The sequence below is a fragment of the Micropterus salmoides genome, unplaced genomic scaffold (genome assembly GCF_014851395.1).
Source record: "Micropterus salmoides isolate LMB-PRFRI ecotype aquatic unplaced genomic scaffold, ASM1485139v1 Ms_hic_scaffold_6, whole genome shotgun sequence".
NCBI classification, from domain to species: Eukaryota; Metazoa; Chordata; class Actinopteri; order Centrarchiformes; family Centrarchidae; genus Micropterus; species Micropterus salmoides.
The window spans coordinates 9,306,553-9,333,984 of record NW_024044348.1 but is presented as its reverse complement, the minus strand read 5'-3'; the positions used below and the strand labels follow the sequence as shown (position 1 = coordinate 9,333,984).

At 38.6% G+C, this 27,432-nt stretch overlaps 2 protein-coding genes across 3 annotated transcripts; one reads left to right on the top strand and one right to left on the bottom strand.

The window, feature by feature from the left end:
- The first annotated feature begins 924 nt into the window (after window positions 1–924).
- On the top strand, window positions 925–19,994 carry cfap70 (cilia and flagella associated protein 70). Of its 2 annotated transcripts, XM_038701050.1 has the most exons (27): window positions 925–1,088; window positions 2,664–2,850; window positions 3,541–3,636; window positions 3,793–3,869; window positions 4,515–4,595; window positions 6,220–6,405; window positions 6,629–6,811; window positions 7,221–7,315; window positions 8,351–8,435; window positions 8,756–8,893; window positions 9,243–9,395; window positions 9,551–9,643; window positions 9,885–9,976; window positions 10,294–10,354; window positions 10,468–10,650; window positions 10,848–10,979; window positions 11,067–11,195; window positions 12,245–12,378; window positions 13,521–13,636; window positions 14,160–14,378; window positions 14,984–15,126; window positions 15,363–15,515; window positions 17,321–17,482; window positions 17,975–18,064; window positions 18,482–18,583; window positions 19,009–19,056; window positions 19,569–19,994. In XM_038701050.1, the coding sequence occupies exons 1-27, from the start codon at window positions 1,017–1,019 to the stop codon at window positions 19,677–19,679; spliced, it is 3,321 nt and encodes a 1,106-aa protein (XP_038556978.1). In that variant the 5' UTR covers window positions 925–1,016; the 3' UTR covers window positions 19,680–19,994. The 2 variants fall into 2 exon arrangements, with proteins under 2 accessions (XP_038556978.1, XP_038556979.1); XM_038701051.1 differs by lacking the exon at window positions 4,515–4,595.
- Window positions 19,995–20,448: 454 nt separating this feature from the next.
- Window positions 20,449–23,816, bottom strand: LOC119890615 (transmembrane protein 138-like). The gene is made up of 5 exons (XM_038701955.1): window positions 23,801–23,816; window positions 22,668–22,938; window positions 22,270–22,441; window positions 21,863–21,938; window positions 20,449–20,584 (listed from the first exon to the last, which is right to left on the bottom strand). Exons 1-5 carry the CDS (start codon window positions 23,814–23,816, stop codon window positions 20,472–20,474), a joined length of 648 nt encoding a protein of 215 aa, XP_038557883.1. The 3' UTR covers window positions 20,449–20,471.
- Between the last annotated feature and the right edge of the window lie 3,616 nt (window positions 23,817–27,432).

Sequence of the window (27,432 nt, the reverse complement as noted above, 5' to 3'; positions counted from 1 at the left end):
CGTTTAGGTATGGAGCATAGCAAGGTAACGGCGGCGGCGGGAGGAGCGCCCCCGCGTGTCGCGGAGGCCTGTTGCTCTCGATGCTTGGAAGAGGCTGTGGCAGAAAGTAAGCATAGGTACATCTCAAAAAATTAGATTCAAGCCAAAAAGTGAAATTTTTAAGGCCTTTTTTTTGTTTTCATCTTGATGATTACAGCTTACAGCTCACGGTAATCAAAAATCCATATCTCAATATATTAGAATAAAGAATTAAATGTTGACCTCAGAAGAGCCTTTAATCTCTCTGTCAGGACACACAACCACAATCATGTAGAAGACTTCTGACTTGACATCAAGATTAAAACAACTAAACGCCTGAAATATATTACTTTATAAGTAATGAATCTAGAATATATTAAAGTATCACTTTTTGACTTAAATTACGAGAAAGAATAGACTTTTTCACAATATAATTTTTTTTATGTGCACCTGTAATTTTCCTGAATACAGCAGGACAAATGCTGCTGTGCATTTTGGGGGAAAAAGTGAAACTAGTCAGACAGACCTCTGTTTCTTATTTTGATCCAACATTAAAAGCAAGAATTATATTTCCCTGCTGTAATGTTTAGTTGTTTGTGAATAGCTTTTACTGTTGAATACATTTTAAATAAAACTAAAACTAGAATCTATAAAGGGTCCCCACATCAATCTCTGTTAGACTATGTCATGTTATATACGTTCAACAACAATCAAAGCAGAAATGATATATCATGTTATTTTGTTTGTTGTTATTGTTGTGTTTTATTCCTAGGAGTCTGGTGTTCTTATTGTTTGTTTTAACTTTTTTTTTTTGTGTGTCCTGAAAAGCCTTTTGTAAATTGTTTTACAGTTATTGCTGGCCCGTCAGTCCAACCTCTGATATGTCAGACTGTCTTGAACTCACCACCAAGTGTATCATTATTACCGTGGAAACGGGACGCGGATCCATCGGTAGCAAACCTAGCTAATATTAGTCTATCATTTGTCGGCTCTACACAATGGAGACACCTGAAAACACGGCAGGAACAAACCTGACAATACAAATAAATGTCATCAGTGGAAATAACCTGGTAAGATAGTTCAACGTCAGTTAGTGTAACGAATTAACTTTACACATGCTAACTAGCTAAGTGACTTAGCATTACCTTAAATGACTGTAACTAACCAACGGTTAAAGCAACAGAGGTGTGTTTATGAATGTGTGTCTTACATTGTTGTTAGCTAAATTAACGAAAAATTCGCTCTGTTTAGCTTTGGTTAGCAAATATTGTTGATCCACAATTAAAATGAACAGTTAGCTTAACTTGATATCATGGTAGTTTTGAGCTATTGATTATAAAGTAACATTAATCTAGGTAATTTAGTTAACGTCACTTATGATTAGAGCTGTAAAAATGATAATAATAATCATTAATAATAATAATAATATAGCAAGATAACAAATGTTCAATAAATGTTTGATTTAATTCATTTGAATCAGGAACGAATCAGTGCTTAATTTTTCTATTAAGATATTTATTTTGTTGAGTAAAAGGGACTGAAAAATAAATCTCAAACAACTTCATTTTACTTAGACACATTTGTTGAAAAAAGATTTAATCATTGTTGTTTTGAAAGTTCTACCTCAGATATTTTAAGTGATTCACTGTTTGGCAAGTGTTTGTCATATTCTCACCATAAAGAATTGTTTGAAATAACAATTAACCATCTGATGTCTTCAACTTTCCCTCATTAGCAAAAGTCAGCCTTTAAACTTGAAAGAAATAAAGATTAGACATTTATCTGATAAATAATGACATGGAATGATGTGAGATTTTTTTTTTTATCGTGATAACATTTTTGGCCAGATCACCCAGCCCTAGTACTTCTTTTAAAATAAATGCCCTCCTTATAATTTCTCCTAAATGGATTATAGATATTATTCATTCATGAACTGAACTGACATGCAGTGGGGCATACATGTGTGTTAGGCTTTGATTTGTTTTTATGTATGTGAGAGGGATACTTAGTAGGCTGCTTGTGTTTTGGGTTTGTTGTTAATTAATGTGTCTCAATTATCCAGTGAGGGAAGGGTCATGTAAATCGATGGTTGTCAAACCTTTTCATGTCAAGGACCCCCAAACTGACACAAATTAGATCATGGATCCCCTTTTGATAAGAATTTGTCAGAGGGTTCCCCCATCTGATAGGACTTTTGCTTTTAGATGTTTTATTACAGAAAATATATAAAAACCATGACCAAAATAGTCAAACATTCTAGTCGCACAGTCATTGTGCTACTTATGGATGAAATTCTATATAAATGATTCCCCTTTTTGCTGGGGGCTCTCAGGAGGGTTTGCCAGCACACCAATGGCTGAGACTCATGGGATAGGATTTTTACATAATGTCAAGTAGAGGTGGGAGATCTGTTTTAGTTGGTCTTACTAACCATCTAAACTTTAGTGTGGTTTTACTCACTTTCATGTAATAGACACTTTATTGTGTAGTTAGATATGAACATCGGATCAGAAATGAAATGACTGGTATCTGGATCAGGGGCAAATAAACAAAAACCCTGACAACGGAAGATTGGCTGAGGCTGAGAAGGTGTTTGGCTCGCAGTTTTAATCTAATGTTACATGTTTTGTTTCTTGTTTTTTCAGCTAGGAAAAAAGTCAGACAGCTTCCAGAGTTTTCTGCAGGTTGAAATGGACGGGATAGTTCTGGGAGAGTCGGACAAGAAGCAGTCTGACTCTGTGGAGCAGCGTGTTGATTATGACTTTACCTGCAGCTTCCACTGCCCCAGTGATGCTGAGGCTTTCAGTAACTTCGCCCATAAACCGATCATATGTAAGTTGAGTTTGACATCTGACATAACTGACAGTTGAGATAACCAGCGTCTGACACTGAGGTTTTTAACCTAAATTTTACTCTGTGTCTTTTAATTTTTTAGATTCTTGTTGTTGCTGGCTTGCAACCTATTCCAGCCAGTTTGAAAGTTCAGATGTAGACTACACAAACTAGTTCATGGAGTGTGGTTAATTGATATTTATACCAGCAGTAGATGTAACTTGCACACTGATAGCCAACTGACAAACAAGCAAGCTATAAGTAAATTCCAATGTGTGACCTTATTGTAAGTGATTGTTACATTGACCAACTATTTTCATTTATTGTTGGCTTAACTGCAAAAAATAGCCTTCAACCTCTAAAATCACCAGATTTCACTTGCTGCGATTTTGTTGTCAGTTGATGGCGATACTGACTGTTGATGGCACAATTGGTAGGTTTGTCAACCATCCAAGACTTATTCTCTAAAGATATATCCTGCCTTTACAGTCAGTCCCTACGAATCACTGCTAATACCTGAGTGACAAGTCCACTGCAGTGTAATTATCACTAATCATTGTAATAATACTGGTGGTAATTTGCTCACTGGTCAACACAGGAAGGCCTGGAGTTTTGCACCTGTCTGTACAGCCCTCACTTTTCACAGCAATGTAATGTAATTGTTAATGTAAATTGTTTTGTTGCCGTCAGTGACAGTGACAGAGGTCCTGCCTGAGGAGAAGAAAGGTGAGGCAAAGACAGCTGTGCTGGGCCAAGCTGTGGTTGACCTGCTTCCGCTGCTGCAAGGTATATCTGTTAGAAATTATATGTTTTTACTTTGCAATAAAACAGAGCTGGTGTATCTCCCCAAATGTTGCTTGATATTGAGCTCCAAACAGCATAAGTTTACTTCAAAGAGCTTTCCTTACAGGGCAGGACTTTCATTTTCTCTTCTGTCTCCAGGTCAGTGCAGCTTCTTGTCCACTGTCCCTCTGAATCCAGCTACCAGCTCTCTAGCTAAAGAGTCCTCACAGGAAAAGGTTGGTTGGTTAATGACTACACACTAATATCACCCAGTTATTGTTGGGGCTAGGGTCAAACCTACTGTAATTAGTGAGTAACAGCAATGTCATATACTTACTTTACATTTCCATCTATGTGTTGACAAAAGATCATTGTACTAAATTACTCACTAATGAGATGTGCTGGTACTAGATTTTTGATGGCTTTCATGCCGCTCTTACAAAGTGAAATGGATTCCACATTAATTTTAGTTATCTGTTCTGAATTAAAATATAATAATCTTTGTTCCTAGTTTCCCCACCAACATGTTTGCTGAGTTGTTGGTGGGAGATGAGTTGCCTTTTCCCCAAAACACATTTTCATACTTAATCAGTGCGCAGGTAGGCAGTTAGTGAAGCCGGGTTATGTTGGTTGGTTATTTTATCTATAAATGTTTTCTCTATTAAATTTCCAGGACATTTACATTATGTACAGTATATTATTTCACAATATGTATTATTATAGAAAAATAATACTTACATATACTGCGATTTAGGTTTTTATACATATTGCCAACCCCTAGCATAGGTACAGTTCATCCAGAGAGCTAGTGGATTAGACCTTAAATAGATGGTAGTTGTTTATTCCATATTCCTCTATCAGTGAATGTTTTACAATCACAGAGCAGCCGGAATGCAGAGACAGCAGTTAGGGAAGGACAGAAGTTGGTGACCAACCAGGCCATGTTAAAATTGAAGAGGAAGGTAATCCCATCTGAACTCACTAGGGCTCGAAAGACTACAGTTAAAGTATCATATTGGAACATTCTCATTCCTGCGTCTCTAATCACAGTTGCTCACAGTATAGGCATCTCAATCATATGGACATTTGGCATGTAAGGGGTGCACATTATGAAATAAATTGTTAAAAACTACCAATAGTAATAGTAAAAAATAGAGTCACTCAGTTTTAGTATTCACTCAGTGTATGTGATGAGTTGGAAAATAATATTTACAGAACTTAAATCATGGTTGACCATTGGGATGCACTGTTCTGTCACTGTGGTGAGAGAAAACAGCCAGTCTGTCAGTCCTGAATCTCTGTTATACAAATACACTGTGTGGGGTTTTGAAAACTGGTTGCCGTATTTTTATGCTTATTGGACACTAGGTTGAGCTTGATAGTAGCATAAGTCACTGCACCTTGACTTTGAGGTGTTACTGTAGGTGTGGCATTCCTGAAACAGGAGGTACAGATTAACTGATGTCAATTCATAGTACGGCAGTGACTCTTGGTACCTCAGATGTTTTTGTGATAAAATCAAAGACTGTTACATTTTTTTTATAATTAGAAGTACTAATCTATCGATAATATTTCAAGCACAAATAGGAGCCCCACAGTATGTGTGCATAACACCATGGGTCATTCCTAACTCAACAACACGGGCACTGCATAGTGAATGAAAGCAAGAGTAGCTAACCAAAGTGATATCTGACATGTGTCTGTAGTGAAAGAATCAAGATCAATTAATCAACAAAAATCCCTGCTTTGTCCAGAAAAATCACTGGTTCAACATAGTGAAGCAGGCTTCAGCTTTTTACACAGCACTCATTTAATCCGTCATCCTCTCATGTTATCCAGAACTGCATAGTGTACACTGCTCTAGCACAAGTGCTACATAGAGGAGGATTTGAATCCAAAGCAGGAAGAGAAAAATGCAGCCAGTATCGCATGACAATGTGTGGATGAACATGATTGTTCACAAAAAATGTTTAATTAGTGAGGTGTATATTTTTTCTAATAGACAATAATATATGATTTTGTGAGTTGTTCTATCAATCAAACCCTGTTTTTGTCTCGTCTTTTTTATTCAACCATATTATGAAAAGACGTCCTCACAGTTTTTGTTTGCTAAAATCAGTTGCATCTCATCTCATCAGCCTTTGTTCAAATGAACACTACAAGTATGTTGTGCTGCCTTCACAAGACAGGCAGATGAGAATCATTATAATCTCAGTTTCACAGAATTTGTGTACAAGAAAACTTTACTTGTTAAATGGGCCATTTTAGAAACAAAACACTTACGAAGAGACTATGGTGAACTTTAGTCATTTATACTGTTCATGCTAAATGTTTCACCACTGTGTATCAAATCTGCAATTCAACTTTTCACGCTGCTGCTAAAAATGAACATTTGTTTCACTCAATCTAGAGGCCAGTGTCTTTAAATACAGCCAGTATTTAAGCCAAAAAATTTAGTGACTCAATATTTTCCCACCAGTGTTTAGAAAGGCACTTAGCACCTCAGGTAGGAAACACCTGACACATTTTACAGCCTTTAACAGTTTATATATAAAACGTGAATGTGCCTCATGTCACCCCCTTTAGCAGCCGACCCTGGATGTATGTGTCAGTGTGTCGGATCCAGTGCTGTCTGAGGCGGAACTCTCAGCCTCCAACCTGCTAAGGGTAACCCTGGAGACAGCCTACTCCATCCCTGTGTCATGGATGCTGCAGTCTGGCCCTGCCCCTTGCACATACACTGCTGCCCTGGAGGTTCCACTTACTGCAGAGGTGAGTGTTACACCGCCTTTCATGTAGGCAAGTGTTGCCCTCTAAGAAAAAAATTAAGGGCAATTTTAACCTTAGATAGTCGTGCTGCACAATGGTACTAGCCGTGTTAAATCAAAATAAAACAAAAAATCCATGCTGCCTAAATCAGACCAACTTCAGATCTGAATCTTTTTCAGGGTGAAGGGTTTTAACACTGTGGCTGTACCATTCCTCCGACTCCCAGAAAGAACAGGTGCTGGTTTTCTGTGAAGGGCAGCTGAAGGTGGGGGGTCAGAGGGAGGAAACGGGCAGACAGAGGAAGAGGCCCCATCAGGCCCTGCTGGTCCCGGGGAACCACTTCCTGCCTGCTACCTTTTTCCAGGCAGAGCCCATCGAACAGGAGGACGGCGAACTGACTGGCTTAGAGGTAACTGCCAATGCAGCCAACACATATTGCAAACTGTGTTGGCTGAAATGCCTTGGTGCATTGATGGATTTTGCAGTATGGCACATTACTGTCACCAACTGTCAATATATGGAATTGCAAGATGTCATATGAATGTTTTTCATTTGATAGACATGGCAAGACTTCAAGATAAACAGCAGTTTTATTTACCAACACACCAAGCAATTTGACACACAAGCTTAGCTAGTGACTATGAAAAGTGCCTTAAAACATTAAAAAGGAAAAGCACATTGCCCTTAGTAGCATTTTCTAATACTATTGATTTTACAGTATCTTCTACAGTGTAGAAGATTGGAATATGTTTTTAAAAAGTACTATGGAGGCAGGCTCAGTTACCCGTACAGTAACAGGGCTCTAAATGTTCCTACAGGACCGGGAGTTTCGCAATGAGGCAGAGACCACAAAACCCAGGGTGAGCTGGGACACAGAGATGTGCTGCTTCCTGGATGCAGGAGGAACTACCAGGTCAGCTACACACACAACTCACTCCTCCTCTTCCTGTCTGGCTATCATGCCACCTGACTTTTAAGAAATTATTCTAGAAAGGGGGAGTCAGTTATATGTTTTTGGGAGATATGTCTGGACTTTTAAGAATTTCTACAAAATAAACATATTTCAGGATTATAGCAGAGTGTACTTGAAAACTTGGTACCCTTGTTCAGTGCATTTCAGGCCAAATGGAAAGGAAATCAGGAACTCATGGAACAGTCATTTGATCTTTTTACTGATTTTATCTCAGAGCCACACAATGAACCTGGGCCTCTGTGATATGTGTAACTCTGAATTTATCAGGTTTTTGCTTAGAATAAAAGTACAATAAACATGTACAAGAAACTCTTCTACTAATTGTTATGGCCGCTGCTCGCTGCCTTAATGTATAATTGTTGTGTTCCTAATGTGAGATTCTGATGTTATGCAAACCCAGCTGTGTGATTCCCTGTCGAGGATTGGTTCCTCTGGAGCAAGTTCGCCTGGCTGTTGATTGCATACCCTGTTAGTTTAGAGAGTATTTCTTTGTTTGTATTTCTTGATATTGTCTGTCTGTTGCCTGTCTGAGTGGCTTCAGTCAGTAGTTTTGAATCGTTGTAAATCACATAGTGTGATATAGTGCACCAAGCGTTGTGCACTCTTTTGTTTGAGAATTTTAAGTTGCAGAATAATTGCTTGTTCGTTTACTTTGTGTTTCTGTAAGCATATAGGTTTTGTTCTTCAGTGTGTGTTTTTTGAGCTAAGTAACTGTCTTTGAACAACACCATCTTTTGTTTCGTTTTGTGTATTTGTCAGCACCTGTATAGCCTCTTTTTGTTGTATTTTCTTGTGCAAGCACGTTAATTAAACCCTTGACTTTAACCGGAATATTTCTCTTGTGCTAACCACCAAATTTCAATCCCAATCACTTGTTGCTGCCCTACCTTAACGAGCTGGGTCGTAACATAATGTATACAGAAACAAAGTTAAAAGATATGAAAATATGTGTATCAGTGTTGACTGTTACTTCAGGCTGCAGCAGAGGATCACTGAGAGCAGACTGTGGCCCGTGGAGATTATGAGGTCTTCACTGGGGAAGGCAGCCGAAACGAAGCTGGTGAGACGGCTTTGTTTTCAAAAGATAGGTTCAGAAATATTTTCAAGCCTTCTCTCTGTACTGTATTGACCTTTACGTAACCAAATGGGAGACAACATCCACAATTGTTTCAGAAAATTGCTTTTAGGTTTAACAAAAGCTATTGTAATGTAATGCTTTAGTAGCATCTCTAGTGGATAGTTTCAAACTTACCACTTACACTTTCACTTATACTAACACTTACCATGTTTTGTGGTTTGAAAACCTGAAAAGATTAATGCCAGACCAACAAGTTCATCCTGTGTGTGTGTGTGTGTGTGTGTGTGTGTGTGTGTGTGTAGCTAGCTGAGGAGAACCCAGAGATCCCCTTCCATGGTGTGGCGTTTGTGGACATGGGGCGTCTGCTGTATCCTGGTGTCAGCCGCATCCGAGGTGCATACAGTATTCAGCCCTTCTCTGCGGACGAGTTGCTGAACAAGGTCACACAAGTTCACGTATAATTTGTTTGCTTTAATGTTTATTTATAGTTCTAGATTTGGGTCTGTGTTTACTGGATCAAGCATCCTATAATGTCTACCAGGAATGACCTATACACAAATGGTATTCCATCTGAATTTGAAATGAACGCTTTTTGGATGCTTATTGACTTTCTTAACCAGAGTCTGATGAAATGATCATGTGTGTCCAGTGCAGAGGTAGGTCATAGGATGTATACTGTGTGTTACATAAATAAAGACTTAAAATAGTCTACTAAATAAGCCTAGTACTGTTTCCATGGTGTGTGAACTGTTAGCCTTTGTTAAAGTGAGTTTGTACTTGTACTCAAAGGGCAAGCAGAGAGTCAGTGTGTTAAAGGAGCAGGCCATAGCGGCAGCCAACCTGGTCAAAGCTCGTGCTGGCTCAGCTGCAGGCTCTTACAAGGCTAAGTCAGGGAAGCACTTGGATGGAAGCAACAAGGGAGCCAAGGAGCCAGCTAAAAAGGTCAGCAAGATGATGGTCTGAACAGAGTAATTTACATGAAAGTTTAATTAACAGAATTCACAGGGCTTGGAAAATCATACATAATGACATATACTGTAAATCCAATTGGGTTTGTGAAGGTTTGACCCTAATGTAACCTGTTTTCATTATGTCAGCATTCTGGAAATCATAGCAGGATGGCAGCAGCCGACAACACGGCCGACAGCCTGACCACTGAAACTGAGCCACAAGTCAATACAGAGGGAAACGTAAGCTTCCAATAAACAGCAACACTACTGTGTACATATCAGTGCAGTCACAAACACAGTAGGCATCATTTACTGGAAACTGTGGTTGTAGCAGCCATATACGTTTGAACTCCTATTGTTCATAATACTGTAATACACTATGAACCTATACCATTATCATTATACCTATTACCATGTTTGCTGTTATGCAATGTTTTGGAAAGCCTTCAGCATATTAACACCTCATTCCTGTTAATGACAGATGTATGTGGAGGCCAGAACTTATATAATCATTGAGATAGCCTTGGAGAAACCACTGGTACCCAAAACATCTCCAGAGGAGCTGGACAGAAGGTAAATCCTAAACCTGAGGATTATATTAATCCTCAAAGTGTTCTGTGGTAACTGAGTTTGACCTGGTTCTGTTGTTTATACTGTCTTGCTAGACTGTGACCCTGAGCTATCAGAACTTGAGAGCTATCAGAAAATGTTCACCTCTGAAGTCAACTTGTTATTAAAATTAACTAATTTAAAGGCACCGGTTCGAATTGTGACAGATTTACAGCCAATGTCACTCTGGTCTATTATATCTGGTTGTTGCCCCTTGTGTCTGACTGACTGTGGAACAGAAGGAGTGAGAAGGTGCTGAGATGCGTCTCTATTTACTGCAGGGTGAAGGTGTTGATCCCACCCAGACTTCCACTTCCAGCCGGTCCGAGCAGAGCAGAAAGAGTAAAACACATTCACAGTTATGCAGTATATGCATACATAGACACTGTGATAAACACACACCAGTGGAGAGTTGCTTACTTGCTGAATTCTCCCATGGATTTGTGCTTCTGCAGGCAGTACTGGACTTCCATAGGCAGGTAGGAAATGTGGTGACCCATGTTTCAGACCAGTATGAGGAATTGTTTGAAGCAAGATGCAAGCCGTCAGAGGACTGCAGCCGGGAGCAAATGAAGATTCAGCTAATGGGAATGCTCAATATCTCTGCGCGATACCTCACCTTCAAGGAACAGATGAAGGTCAGAACAACCACACACATCCCTGGTGGATGGATAAAACTCACAGGAACCCTGAAACTATTTTTTAGAGTTGATGTGTAGCAGTATTTTTTTTCCTGGGGGTGGTGGCTCTTCTGACACAAGTCACTATTTCACCACATAAGTGAATATATATATGTGTGTGTGTGTGTGTGTGTATGTTTGTTTCTGGCATCTAGCATGCAGTGGTGAGGATCGTACGTGACAAGATGCAGCATACAGAGCCATTGACTGACCCTCAGGAGCTAAAGGCTTTTGTCAGCAAGCTCTATGTCTACCTGGTGGACGAGATGCACATAGCTCTCAACAAGGCAATGGCCGCACACACATGCATATAAATATATACAGTATATTTATGTTCTGTATGTTTATGTTAATTTTTATCTCCTCTTCACCAGATTTATTCAGCTGACGTCGATGATGACCCCCCAAATGAGATCCAGTTGAATTCTTCTCAGCTCAGACATTTTGCCAGAGAGGCTCAGCTTACTGGGGATTATCAGCAGGCTGTTCAGTACTACCAAGAGGTACAATAACATGCTCACCTTCCCTAATACTTTTTCTCTTCACTAAGATTTATAGATTTATATAAATGAAACGGAGTAGGGTAGACAGCCAATCACAGACACCCATTTATTCATTCAAATGCATACATATGCCTATTGATTTGCTGTCACAAAAACAACTTAATGGACATACTGGGTTCTTTTTATCTATTATCCATGGAGCAGATCATTGTTTTCTGTGTTTTTGCATCAGGTGTCCATAAGTCAAGTGATAATCACTATTAAGGGCGTCACTTTGTGTGAAAAGTGGTGGGGACATAGGGGCTCAGAATAGGAGTGTGAAGAGACACTTAGCTCGCGAGACATCACAGTACGTAATATTATGTTCATGAGAATGAGACGAAAAGATCCTTAAACAGTGTTTTAAAGATGTCCTGAATGCTGAGATATACGAGTGGGGGGTCTGTGGGGACCTCCCCCAGGAAATTTTGATAATTAATAACTTAATTTCCTGCATTCTGGTGAAAGTTTCTGCACCAATTTATGGTGGAATATTTTTATTTATGTAAAAGGAAATACAAATTTTAGGTAACATGTGGCATTTCAAAATATATAAATATAATCACAGACATTCTGTGTTGCTTTCAGGTCTGTTTCTCCTGTAGATCAACTTTTTTCATGTAATATCATCACTGCTGAGGCAACGCAAAAATTATTTAGTCTTCCCTCCTCTTTTGTTGTGGTCACAGGGAGAGCATGGAAAACTTGGCCAAAAAGTGTCAAGAAGTTGCTAAAGTTACAGATTGCTGCATGCACGTGTTTGGGTCATTTCATAATCAGAAGCTTGTTTTTTTTTAGCTTAAGTTTTTTTTGGGGGAAAAAACACATTTGTTTCTTCTATATTTTATTTGCATTGCATGTTTTCTTAATGTGCAAATAAACCTTTCTAAAGGTATTTTCATTTGTTATTTAACTGCAAGCTATATTTCAAATGATCACTATGCAGATAATGACAGTGGTTAGGAAAAAAACTTAAATGGCCCTTGAATTAGGTATTTGTTTTCGCGCAGCTGGTGGTAAGGCATCCTGGTGAGCCCTCTTACAAATTTGAGTGGGGAAGCCTCTACATGCTGACCGGAGACTACATGAAGGCTAAAGAGTGTTTCCATGACGCCGTGTCCATCCAGCAGGCACACCAACCCAGGTTAGAAATGTTCCAGTTATGTTAAAAACATGAAGTAGCTACAGAATATCAAACATTACATCAAACAAATCATTGATTTATTAGAGAAGAGAAACAAGGGATTTCTGATTATGCTTATGTCTCAAGGGAGGGATCTAAACCAGTTCTACACTGAAATCCATTATTGGATTATTTATCCAAAATTGAGAATAAAACAGTTATCATGTGTCTATTGGCATTGTGTAACAGGACATCGTAAACATAGTTCCAGTTCTCCAGTTCTCTACTCCTAACCAGTAAACAAGTTGGTTTTCCTTGGATTAAAGGGCTTTGCACACAAAGTCTGTATTTTGTGTTTGAGTTTTTTTATCTGTCATCCAATAAAAATCATTATGCACAGAAACCTTGTACAGTGAGTCTGATGTGTTTTATTATTCTATTCTCAACATGAGACTAAATGGACTCATCAAGCAGTGAGGGTAATTTTGTGGACACTTCGCCTGTCTGTTAGTCCTGACTGCAGCTACCTGAAGGGGCTGAGCTGTCTTCCCTGTCGGTCTCCACACTGTCGCTCTCCCTTTCTGTCTGTGTGCTGTTCTCATCCTCTATTTCATCCTACTCCTCTACATCATCATCCACCTGAGCATTAGCATCTGACCTGTTGAAGGTAGGCTGTCTGAGTTATCAAATGATACTGTGCTTTTGACGGATGCAAAAAAGCAAAGAAAATCTAAACTGTTTTGAAAACTTGTGAGTCATTGTTCAGAGCTCTGACTCATTGTGTAATTGTGATTGACACAACGTGAGGCCATATTTATTTTCAAACAATTTTGGACGAAAAATATGGACTTTGTGTGCAAAGGCCTTTATGGATAAATACTCATAAACTTCACTGTTCTTCACCTCCACCTCATCACTTATAGTCTAAAACTAGAGATGTAAAATCACTTTTCATTTTGCACATTTGAAACTGTATGACAATAAAGCTTTGCTTCACAATCAATACGAAAGGAACAGGTAGAATTGGGGGCAGCCCACCATACCTTTTTACTGGAAGGTGCCTTAGTGCCTCTGTTTAAACATGCAGCCAAATAATATGATGTAAGCAAAACATTTGAACTGGGGAGTCAAGACCTGTTGTCTGTATCCTCTTATTTCCCCAGCTTGATGATGTGTGGAGTTTTGGCAGCAATGTTTGAGCATTATGAGGAGGCTCAGACCTTCCTGGAGCAAGCAACAAGCTTAGATCCACCTAGCGTGGTGGCCTGGACCCTGCTGGGTGAGACGAAAGTCCTGTCCATGTTCCTACTCACTGCTGTTTAACCTGCGAACCTGCTGCCAACTCAGAACACATACAGACTGCTACTACTGACACTCTTTTGTCAAATATCAGATATCAGCAAGTGTTGTCTACCCCGAATATGACTAGGCTCCTGTGAGGCTACAGCTACACAAGACACTTTGTGGTCTATGTGTATCTTCTATTAGTTGAATTATTTGATCCACTTTTTCTTTTATTCTTACTTTAAAGACAGTAAGGTGGGTAAAATATCTTTAAACGCTGATAACTTTAAATTCATTAGTCTGGTTTCAGTATACAATTCTTAAGCTTTGTTTAAGCTAAAAGAGGGAAATACACTAAAAATGTAAATATCAAAGATCATCAACATCTAGAAACCTTGACTGACATTCATATCAGCCCTCACAAACTCGTATCCTAAATGACATTGAGCAGTAATGCTAGAAAGGTGCATGCTGAGAATTGTCTAGTCTCATTTCACGTTTCTGGGTCTGCTGTCCAGGTTTGCTCCATGAGAGCCAGAACAAATCCTTCCTGGCTGAGAGGGCTTTTCTGGAGGCCAGAAGGCAGCTGAGGGAAAATGAAGCAAAGAAGCAAACGCAGGGGGAGGAGGAGAGGATACATGGTGAGAAAGACGAGGAGAAAAATGAGAAGGAGAAAGATCAGCAGGAGGACGGCGAAATGGTCACACCTGCATGTCAGTCTCCCACTGTTAAGCAAGGTGAGGTACAGTGAGAGTGAATGCAGCCTGCGAAGAGGAGTGCACTGTTTCATCTGAATGTAATGCTGTGTTGTGACTCTGGTGTTATATCTGTGCCAGTGGTGACTGAGAAAGGGTAATTTGGGTTTCGGTTTCTACCCACTTCCAGCTCTAATTTGTTCTAATAGATCTGCAATGTGAAACTCTGCTTGTGTCTTCAACACTATGTAGAGTAAATGGTGAAACACACTGTGGCATTCACATCCAAAAATTTTTTTTATTATTGATATATACAATCTCAAATGTTGAAATGGTGCATTTCCAATGTGAGAAGGAGAATTCTTAATTAGAAATGGTTTATAGTTTTTGTTTAATGTCTATTCATCCTGCCTTTACTTTAATCTATTAGGACGAAACACCTGTAATGTCCATCTATCCATCTAAATACAGTTTAGATGCTCTCTGTTAGCACAAATCACCTAAATATAAGACTTGTCTTATCTCCTCTGTCTGTCATACGCTCATTGACGCTTTCAGTGCACTTCAGCCTGAAGGCCTGTGGCAGTGACTGTGGGTTCCTGGAGCAGCCAATGTTACTTGACAGTTTTACGGTAATTTTATTCTAGACCCAGAGCGTGGAGACCAGGACTCAGAGGCACAAGGAGAGCCTCCAGCACAGAGTGTCAGATCCATATCAGCTCCAGTTAAACTCTCCTCCACTATTTACACAGAGACGGTTCAGTTTCTGCTGCAGAACACTGCCCTGCAGGTAAAAGCACACATATTGGCTGGAGGTTTGCCAGTTGGACTCAGAGTCATTTTGTGTGTTATGGGACAAAAATGATTTATTATTATTGATGTTCCATCATATGGAAAATGTCATTTGGTTTGGTTTGTCAAACAATGGCTACGATGAATGTCTAAATCTAGAAACTGAAATTGTCAGCAGTTAAGTTTCAACAAAAAACAACCATAACAACAACAACACTGTTTTCCTGTTGTCAGATGGCAGAGCATGCTCTGTCCCAGGAGCTGCTGTGGTCAGGCAGTGGTCGCTGTGTCTCATATCTTCTTCATCTGGCTGAGTTGCAGCTGCTCAGAGCTGACTACTGCAGTGCTGCCGCCAACCTCAAGGAGGCACTACTTCACAGCAACCAGGTACTCACTCTGACTACTGACAGCAACACTGAGTAAGGACTGGGTGGAAAATGTGACATGTTGGTTCGCTGCTTCTGTACTGCTCTGTTGGAGCTGTCTAATCCATCACATTTAAAAAGCAGAAAAGATTAACATTTAGTTTTGGTTTGGTTTCTTTCACCTAAACGATGTTTGTGATCAGCAAAAATATAATTGACTCACCAGATAACATGACTTTGAATATGGTATCTACTGAAATTATTAAGTTAATCAGCATTGGCATCATCATTTTATTTTTATTTTACCTTTATTTTACCAGGAAAGAAAAAAAAAATCCATTGAGATTTTTAATCTCTTTTACAAGGATGTCCCATCAGCTGGAGAGGTGGCAACTGAGATGTAAGATGTAAGGGACGATGTTTCACAAGGCAATGTGGTGAAGCTGGTCCAGGAAGCATTTTTTTTGCAGCTGTAAACTTCCATTGTAAAGTGTCCTCGTGTTCTTCAAAGAAAAAAAACTGGAAGGTTTTCAATAATATTATAGGACAAAGTTATTGTCATTGCACATAAATGTTACACCTTCACTGGCAAATGACAAATATTTTTTGTCCCACAGTTTAGTTTGTGGAAAAGCACTAAATACTATAGCAACCAAGAGCCTCAGTTCCTGCTGATTTGATCCCAACCAAAGCCATGAATGAGAGTTCTTACATATTTAGAACACTTTGTTGGTAAAATCAGGAGCAAAGCATGTAGTTGGTAAAGTCTTTCAAATTAATCCACAATTCAAAAGCAAATGAATTATTATAATTATAAATACAATACAGAAGTTTTACAAAGTTCCACTGAGCTCAGTAGGCATTATATAATTTTTAGAGAAACTTGTGTGTCAGAGCAATGTTAAACCCCAGTCAGAAGACAGGCTGAATAAGATTTGTTGAAACCATCAACAATGACAGCAAACGCGAGTTTACCTGTGTCACTGTGTCCTTCTGAAATGCCTGTTGGTGAAGTCAGAAATGTTGTCTTTATTGGTAGTAGTATGTTCATGAATGAACAACTCTTTTTGAATAATTATCTTCAGTGGATGTAGGGAACCGGTTTTTTAAATTTACAATCTTTTTTTGTCTGTTAATATTGTTGAGAATTATTGTAAGCCCGCTGTCAGGTGTGAAGAAGTTTCGGAGACTGATGAAGACTTAACATAGCATGGTTTATTGAGCCCGGCCGAGGAGATACAGTGCTAGCATACAACATGTGAACACGTCAAATGCCAACACCAAATCTGAAGGAGAACATCTTGTGGTCCCTTTTATGTTTCTGTCTTCCCCCTCGTGCCTGTAGGTTTCTCTATTAGGTCACCTTCACCTAGAACACCTAATCTATCTGATGTTTAGATTCCAATGCTTCATCATATTGGAATCTCTCACTATCCAAGAGTTGTACTCTAATCTGTGGAGCCAGTTGGTTCTTGTAAACATTCTTGATGGCTCAACCTTGTAAGATTCCCAGAGAACACTGATATCTGCTAGCCTGATGTCTGAGCTACTGTCTCTAGCTAATCAGTCTATTGTTGTCTTCTTGACGAGGACAAATACGTGTGAGAAATACCTAAAGCTAACAGTTATGGGGTCAGCTATATTACTCTAAGCTAGACCTGTCTTACCTTTCCCTGTTACATCAATTAAGACACCTAAGAAATATTCTCAACAAATATTAATATGATGTAACCACACAGCAGTGGCAAGGTGAGCACCAATAAGCCTGATTAAACCAGCATCTCTACTGAACCCTGACTTGACAAGTGTTGTCCACCCTGTGAGCAGGATGCAGATGTGTGGGCTCTGAATGGTCACTGTCACTACTTGTGGGGGGCATTCAATGAAGCCCAGGAGAGCTATGAGCGGAGCCTGAACTCCCTGCAGCAGCCATCAGACTTTCACCTTGTCCTCCTTCGCCTGGGATCCATCTACCTCCAGCAGGGGAAGGTCAGAAATTTAGACAAGCTTCACTGCTGTCTGATCAGTCAGACCGTTTACTCATGTGTACTTTGTCTGCTGATGAGTCAGTGGAGGAGATTACCTGGTGCATTTCCAGGAAAGACTATTATTTCAATCATTGTTCAAACCTAGTAGCCACAGGAAAAAGTAGAGACTCTGAAATACTAAAATGAACCTGCCCATTTTAGTCATGATACGTATTTCTAAATTGGCACTCTTGGCTAAAAAGTCACGAAGAACAATTGTTTTTTAATTTTACAGCACGATTATGACAAATTGGCTATTGCTCTATGTGAATGTGTACTGTAAATGTAACTGTGTGAGTGTGTCCTAAAAAGACCATTATGCTGTAGAAAGTAGGCAGAAATCACAGTTAGTTTCATTTAATTTAAGTTAAAGCAAATGATTGTAAAACACCTTGTACAAAGTCACTAACTACAGTGAAACTAAATCAGTCATTTTTGTGTTTTAAACTTTCAGTTTGAGCAAGCCAAAGTTGTCTACGTGCAGGCTTGTGAGCAGTCTCCGTCCTGCCTGACCTGGCTGGGCCTGGGCGCCGCTTGTTACCGGGTAAAACTCCACCTCCAGAATAATGATGGAAACATTTGCAAATCCAGTTTAATTCTGGTTTTGAAAGACTCCAAAAGCAGCAGTCTTATTTACATGTGGTATCTTGTGAAATTATGATGTTTGAGGCTGTTAGTATTGGGATTATTTCTTCACGAGAACCTAGGCTTAGTGATTTCACTCAGCATCTAAAAAATCCTCTTCTCACAGTGGGGTTGCAAGTTTTAAGTAGTACCCTAATTCTACTGTGAAAAAAGCCTATTTTACTCTTGGATGTACTGCATAGTTAGCCAAAAAGTGTATATGTAAAAGTAAACAAGTGTAAATGTAAACAAGACAGCTGTGGAGTTGTTGGGAGCCATATGTGATCATGTACTTTGGAAGGAAGTGAGCCTTGGTCATGTTTGTGTGTCTGTGTAGCTGGAGGAGCTGTGTGTAGCCGAGGAAGCTTTGACTGAGGCCAACCATTTAAACAACCAGAATGCAGAGGTGTGGGCTTACCTGTCTCTGATCTGCCTCAGGGTGGGTGATGATGATGCTCTGAAAACACACAAGCCTCTCTGCCTCCCTTTTAGTCTATATTTTATTAATACAGGACATGACACAATGGGCCGAAACTTTCCCCGATAAGGATCCCAAGAAATGTAGCCTTTCTTCACCCAAACAGCTGATGTATCATTTGCTCTTTAGTATCACACAGTCCTTTGGTCCCACAACTCACATGACCCTGTCATATTCTTCAGTGAGATTTGACCACTCCGTTTTAGAGAGGAAATGCAGGTCCAGTGAAGAATACACCTTTGTGGTCTACGTCCCTTAAGGAATGCAGCCCCTGCTTTGGGACACCGTTAATCACACATTCCCTTTTTCACTGTCTGCAACTGGATATTTTTCGACGCAGTCTGAAGATACCTGAACTAACCATGTCACCAACCTTTTGTTTTCAGTCTGGCAGACAGGAGGAAGCAGAGCAGTTTTATAAATATGCAACAAAGGTGAGTTAGACTGGTGTTCAGTCATAGTGATTTTAAAGTAGGACTGGGACCAGTTATGGATTTATTGTTAATTATTGATAACGCTGCAAACTTTACATTAAAAACAAATAAATCTACAAGTTCATTTGTTTCTATGTTCAACATAAAACACAGCAAACCAAGGCTTTTTGATTTCTCCAAAAGTCAGTAAAATACAGGACTTTTTCCTGTAGATATTTTTTTACTGAGGAGGGTGTTGTATACTATAAAGATTGTAAAGCCTTTTGAAGCATATTTATGATTTGTGATATTGTGCTATATAATAGATAGTTTCAAACAGATCTCCTAGTTTCTTTTGTTGTCACACAAACACATCTAGGCCTCTGTATTTATCATTCATTTTGCCAAATGTTTTTATTTGACTACTTATGTCCCTGTCATCCAAGACCTATTTAAAAGTTATATCTCTGTTTTTATTTTACATAAAGAAACTCACATCTAACGAAAACCTTTTCTTTTTTCTTGGTATACAGTTCAACCTGCAGAAGGAGTCACTCATCAAAGAGTTCAGTGAGCTGAAGGATCAGCTCTGCATCAGTCATCTGGAGTCTTGCTTTGGAACAAGCTCTGAAGCAGGGGTTTAAATCATATGACCAAGTACATTTCATACAAATACACATGCAGTATCTAAATGACCAACATTTTTAAAGATGTTTTATTGTATTGTAAGCATACATGTATTAACACCTTTTGTAAAAATGAAACACACCCAGCTCAGCTGCACATGATGGATCCAATTTTACAGGCAGTGGCTATCAGTAATTGACCAAGCCATAACATAAAAGTTAAACCCTGTTCAATATCAACATTACAAACAAACTCAAAGCAACACAAATAGTCTCAAATGTATATAAAACAACTGCAATATAGTCTTTTAAAAAATGTACAGCATTAACAAAAGAAATGAAAAAGGGCATGTGGTGATATTAAATATTAAGATATTAATGTTTTAAAAAATCATTATCTCCCTTTTCATGTTATTTTTCCATTTGAACAACAAAACAAGCCCGAGTTCTGTCCGTGTTATTCTAAAACGCCGTACCAGATTTTGGCACAATCCTTCCTGCGTTGGAAGGAAATGTTATGTCGAATATATATTTTTTTTGGCTACAATTCCTGCCAAACAGATTTGTAATGCATGTGTTGGAAGAGATGCATTTTAGGTCTGAAGGTATTTCTTATATTAAATTTGAAAATTCGTGCCCCAAAATGTCATCCGTATTGAGGCTGGATATGCATTTCATATACATTTCCTATACCTTTAAAATACACTGTTTTGAAGTGGTCAGTGATTTCCCATTGTATTGGAACATATTTGCTTTCCATATGACCATTTTTATTGTGCCATTTTTACACTGGTTTGTGGCACAAACTGATCAATGTCTGACCTGAGCAAAGACTTCTCGCAGCCACGGTGAATCCTCATAAAGGCGAGGGTCACCCAGATACTCTGAGGTCCTCTTGTACAAGTAGTAGTACAACACAGACGCTGTGAACGGGAAATGAGGAACTTTTAACATACAAAAACACCAAACATACAGAAACTGTTTTTTCAGTCTCTAGAAGGTCAGTTCAATTGTTCTGTTGTGAAATCAAGATTTTAAAATTTCAATTAAGAGACCATGCCAATGTTTTATCTGTCTAGCCCAACTATTACAAATCACACCTTGCTTACATGACTGCTAATGAAGAATGAGGAATTCATGCAACTGGGCATTAACTTGCAAAAACTTGAGACTTGCTAGAGTTAGTAAATCAGTCACTTTGACTCACTTCACTTACTGTTGAGTGGTAATGAAGTGCACACTTTTTTGAAACTAATCTATATTAGCACACCAATTATAACCCTTACAACTTTTTAAAGATAAATGCATAGAAACATGACAAATGTTATTGATGATTGCTAAATAAATACTTTAATAGCATTTTATAGTTTGCATAAAGCATTAGTCATTTCCAAGTGATTAGCTCCTATGTTATAACTTTGCACAAGGTTACTTGAGATGTAATGTGTGATTGTACGTTGCTGTATGTTAGCATTTAAAAAAACAGACAGAGAAATGGAAAAGTACCCACAAACATTTACAAAAACTGTATGAGTGGGATCATAAAAGTACAACCAGCAAAGTTTATAGCGTCTTAAGGTGGAATTATAATGAAAGACATTTTGTGAACTGGTGAAACATCACACAGTGAGTAACTGTCTGGGTGGGTCTTAAGTAGCAGACAAAACAGAGAGATAAATAAAACATGGCGACAGTACGTTCTCATACTTAATCACTTGCAGAGAACAACAACAACTAGACAATAAATCCTCTTATCCACTTATGAGCTTATATGTGTATGAAAATCACACCCACAAGGCGATGTGAGATCACTGCCTGGAGCCTGTTGGAAGAGAGGAGGGACTAACACTTACAAGAAACTCTGAGAACTATACACTTTCTGTCAGTGACAGAAGCATAAAAGAGCATTAAAACTAAATTGATAATCATGTTCTATTTGAATCGTTGACAAAATTATATCTGTTCTCAACAGCTCAGGTCTGAAACAGGCTACATAAAAACAGCTCCATGGCATAGTTACAACAACCGATGGGTAGGAAGTAAAGGGAAAACTCAGAAGGTGGGGAGAGTGATGGTACAGTTTACTTCTTTAAATGATAATTATGTTTAATTTTTGTCTGTGTGTTTGGACAAGATAAAAATATTCAGAATAAATGCATTTTTGTTGGCATTAAAAATAATGTATTAACATATCATCTTACCTGCTCTTTGGAACAGAAACAACACCTGCAGGCCATCTGTCCAAATAAATCTGTTGGTATTTAGCCAACGCAGATTCTGAAATGATTATACAGAAAAACCTTGATGTCACAGCTTTTAATAAACATTTATAAAAAATAGACTATGTAAAAATTGGACAAGGCTGGGTGTACTGATGCAGTAAACTTTTTTTTAAACAAACATTTCAGGGCGTGCAAATGAAATTGTAGGATTTTGCCCCCTCACAAAGTCTATTTTTCAACAATATAATGACATTATATAAATGTAACATAAATACATACATACAAAAAACATGTGCAGTTTATTTTGGTCATACACTGATAAGTAACACTCATAAGGACTTAAATTTAAATATATCTCTGCCCATTGCTGCACGCACAGCACGTACCATAAGCCAGGAATGCAGTATGATACTGAAGGTCAAATAGAGAGCAGAGAGCATTAGCAGAGCTCTAAATCGCTCCAGCAATATGGCGACCAGGCCAACCCGGAACACAAATGTGTTAAATAGCATCAACAGAATGATGATCAGGTTAAACAGGATGGCAATATCCTGGATACTGTTGAAGAAAAACAGAAGAAGAGAAGAAGATGTGTGATCAGCAGAAACAAAATGGACAGGAACAGAAAGGTTACTGTCTTTGTACAGTGCCAATTCATATCATTCCAGCATCCCCAGTGACTTAGGATAGACTACTAAAGCGTCCTATTTTTAGGTCTGAATTGTTATCCTTTTAAGCTAAAGATAATGCTTGGCTGCTGAAACCATGATGAACTCTTACTTACATGAAAAGGATCAGCTGGACAGCCGGTTCAGCCCTCAGCAGCTCACTGAAGGAGTTGACGAACAGGTCGAAGGAGAGCAGGCTGAGCTGAATCAGTAAAACCAGAGAGTAGTTGCTGGTTTGTAGTGTCTCCGGCCCGAAGGCTAGGCGCCCGGGCGGACTATGGTTCCACGATGGATCCAAGGCTGCACTGCAACGCACGCACACTACATAGAAACATGAATCCACACACAACAGTCGTGACTGTTTGGAGGACTTAGTGAGGCTCCACTCTGATTGCCCAAATACAGGTTAAGTGTGATCGATAGAACATGATGGCTCCATTTTCTGTTGTCAAAATGAGTCCTGTTTACTTGAGAAAAACTGAAGTCCTTTCAAAATGGGAAACACAGTCCAGTTTTGGGATGAGCTGCCTGGAAATCACAGATGTCAACATGTCACAACTGTTGATGTTTGCAGCCAGTCTATGGTGTAGTAAAAGCCTCCAGAACTGGCAAGCTGTTTTCTTGAACGTTCATCTCAAAACTGGTGAAACATCAGCACAAAAGTAAATCCAGTAGACTCTGTGAAAGGAGACAGGAGAGACACATGACACTGAAAACCTGTATTTACTGTACATTGCAACTCTCATTCTGTTGCATATTTAGGTGCAAAGTTTGGTATTTTCCTACCAAAAGTAACCAGACACATTAAACAAATTGTCAATGGCGTGTCTATTGGACTGCCTAATGTTACTTAATGATACATCTCTAAGAGGGCTAGTCCTCATTTATTAGTAAACTTTCAACCTTTTTGACCTTATTAACACACAGGAGCTTTTTTTTTTAATGCTGAAAGGCATCAAATATTTGATCACCAGCTAAAGAATTAAGAGGAACCAAATAAACCTTCACCTGGTGAGTCAATCTTTTTAAAGTTTGAAAGGGAGGGACCCCATGCTTCTGCCAGCAACTCGTGCAACAGTGACTGAAGTATGAGTAACCTGGCCTGCCTCAGAGCAACAGTTTAAACAGTGTCAAAATAAGTCTATAAACTACTTAGGAGAGGTTGTGCCTGCCAGATGATTAGGACTGGTCTGTTTGATTATTTTAGGCTCAGTAGTATCTATCCATGCAGATAGTTTGTTTTTTTTACCTTCACAGATAGCCATCTGAGATTTCTGCCTCGCTCTCATTAGTCATTAGTTTTTGTTGGACCTACTTTCTACCAAAAGAAATGGTCCCTCTGAACGAGCACGAGTAATGAAATTCCCTTTACCCCATTGTACTGGCATGGATCTTGGCCTGGACAAATAAAACCAAAACTATGGCAAGTGAGAGAATATATTTGCAATCCGTCGGGTGAGCCAAACAAAAATGTACCTTAAATCAATAATACATTGGGGATTTGTTGCAAATTTCCAAATATAGCTTGCCAAACCTCCAGGTTACCCCAGGATATTAAATTACAGGTTACCGTTAAGTAGACAAGCAGCTTCTCTCTGAAAAGGGCGTCCTTTCCTGATGATATTTAATGGCATCCCAGAAATACAAAAAAAGGTCCTCAGGTATTCTTTCAGGTTACTTCTCATCCATCACGTTAAATCAGACTATTTCTGTAATCGATTGGTGTGGATTGACAAAACAGGTCCTCCTTTCACTACTGTTCTGCCACTGGCAGTATTAGTTAAGTCGGTATTGTAAATCTTTGCCTTGGCTCCTCCACCCTCTTGTGAGTCAGGATCACTATGAAACAGACTCCTTCGCACTGACACCAGGTGGATCCTCTTATGAACCCTGTATTTATAGCTTGGCACTGCCGTGGCAGGTGTGATGAAGATTAGGACTACTTCTAAACAGTGGAGCGTCGACAAGAAGACTGCTTATTCTTGAAAGCTGTCCCACTGAGATTCTGGGTTAGCAGCCCTACTGGCTCCTGGGCAAAAATGGGATAACCAGTGTAAATAAACAAAGAGAAAATAATATAAGACATAATAGTTGAAGGCAAAACATCTTGTTCAAGGTTTTCCAGGGTTGTGAATACACATAAGGGACAATGAGTCGGCAATTTCCACTCTCTCTTATGATCAGATGTAATCACAAATAAATCAGTTTGTCAGAAATTTAGTTTTCCTTTGACAAGAATATTGTTGTTGTTAAGGTGAATTCAACTTGTAGTTCTTAGTACTGCACCATTTAATCTTCTCAGGAAATGCCCCACCTGTTTGTTTATATCTCCCCCGTTTCACTATTTTACAATTTCAACTGTTACCATCAAACTGACAGTACCTGTAAATGAAGGTTGATGTCAGAGGCTGAAGTAGCATGTACCTGTCCGAATGATGCAGATTGACAGCTGTTCGACCACTCAAAGCGCTTTTACAATACATCGCATTCTGAGTATATTAACATTCATACACCGGTAGAACAGCCACCAGGGGAAATTCGGGGTTCAGCATCATGCCCGACATGCAGCCTGGAGGAGCCAGGGATTGAACCGCCGACCTTCCGATTAACCCGATCTACTTCCTGAGCCACAGCAGCCCCTAGGTAACAGGTTTTATCCCCCCAACTCTCTAATAGACAGGCATAAATTTTTTTCTTTCTGTCCTGCTCTGACTGAATGTAGTATTAGAAAATAATGTTGTACGCTCCTGATTTAAAAAGATGCAATAGTAGAGATCCCATCCTTAATTGATTAAAAGGTAGTTTGGACTGTGGGACATCCTACTGGGACCTGTTTGTACCTGTATAGAGATTGATGGAGTGTCTGTTTAAATTTCAAGCATAGCCAAACATTTGCTGTGACATGTTTTCTTTTCATTTTCTTTTTCTTTTTATATATGTAACTTGTTTATTATTTCCTACGCCATATCTTGTAATAGTGTCTACTACCATAACCCTGAGGTGATATGAAGATTCTCTTGCTGCCATGTACCAACCCTTTCTTTATCTTAAAAACAAAACAAAACAATAAAACTCAATGGCAAAAAATGATTATGTAAAATCCATTTATTTGGGTTTTGTCCAGTTTTTATTTAACAGGTTAAAACTGTACATACTACTATGTAGTACATACTACGTATGAACAAATGATGCTGGGTTATAAAAAGATGCTGTCTGAGCTTTTTCACACATTTCCATTCAAGATTAAGTTAATGCTTCCAGGAAGGATTTCTGGAGTCGGGCCAAAAGAAAACCACTGTCATCTAGTGGTGAATCTGAATTATTACACACAAACCAATGCTGCTCCATTTACATTTGCAGGAAAATCTGTTTAACTTTTAAACAACAAAAACAAAAAAGAAACATTTCCTCAACTACTGACTAGTCAAGTACTCACAAGGCTGTATTAACAACTGGGTAAAATGAACAACTGCCCTGGGACCATCGGGGGCCAGAATAGTCAGTGGTTTTGGGGAATTAGATTAAATCTAATGTTGTTTGCTATATATGGTGTAATTGCCATGTCAATTGAAAAAGCCCCTCAGCGGCTTCTGGGTCAGTCTATAAGGGTCCACAATGGGGGTCACTAGGTTAAGCTAGCCATGTGTAGTAGTAATATAGTATCATTTAATGGTTCTTTTATTTAGTGTGTTCCAAGTGTTTAATGAAATATTTGCATAATTAGTATAAAAAGAAAGCACTTACTTACTTTGGGTATTGTTATAGTTTGATTTAGCTGAAAGAAGTAACAAGTTAACCAACACATACTTACCTTTACAGGATAAAACAGAGATGACAGAGATGTTTTGCTTTTTACATTATAGAGAATTATCCTGATAATCACACTTAATACCACTTTGTTTAATTTCATCAATTATCTAACTTCATCTGTTGCCTTTATTTTATATGGCTTTTATTAGTAATTACCTACTTAATTATTTTATTACTTCTGTTGTAATGTAAAGGTTTTTAATTGCTGTTAAAAACATTACATTTGGACAGCTATTAAGGGTTCTGGAACCAGCATGAATCTAACTTTTGATACTTTAGTACATATAACACTTTTAAATTGTTGAATGTTACATATGTACCTTTATTGGAATAATAAATAATAATTAATAATAATCAGTTTTAAGAATTGAGTAGTCTACCATTTCCACTCTATGATTAAATGTGTTGCTGGGTGCTGCTTTTGCAATTTCACTTGCTGACGTAAATTAATTTATTATCAATGATATGCAGAATATTGAACATACGATCCACTTTCATTGACTTCAAGCTTGTGTCAAATTGATTTATGAAAGCCTAAAGGACAGTGTTTGGTTATGCAGTTGGAGCTCTCTGCCTGGACATATGTATAATTCATTAATATAATAACGAGTATTTGTATAGCATTTTACAAATCCAGTGTTACAAAGATTTTTACACACAACAAATAATGTTAAATAAAGAGTGACATTTTAGAGGGGTAAAGTCACACCACAAGTAATAAGAATAATGAAATATAAACTACTATACTACTGCCTATGACAGAAAAATCACAGGATTCTGCAATGTCCTAACCACTGGCTCTGCATTAATTTCTCAAAGTACAATTCTGACCAGTCATCTGCAATATAGAGATTACAATGGACCATAACTGTTCTCCTTTAAGTCTATATAACAATTATAAGCCCATTGTTGAGTCTTCTGTTTGCTTCCTCGGGGGAAAACTGAGTATTAACCAAAATGAAAAAGCCTATTCCAGCAGCAACCATAAAAGAGGGATGATCCATTTCTCAACCTTTTGAAAATGTTAGGGACTAAATAAAAAACCTGTAAATGTTCTGATGTCAAAGTACT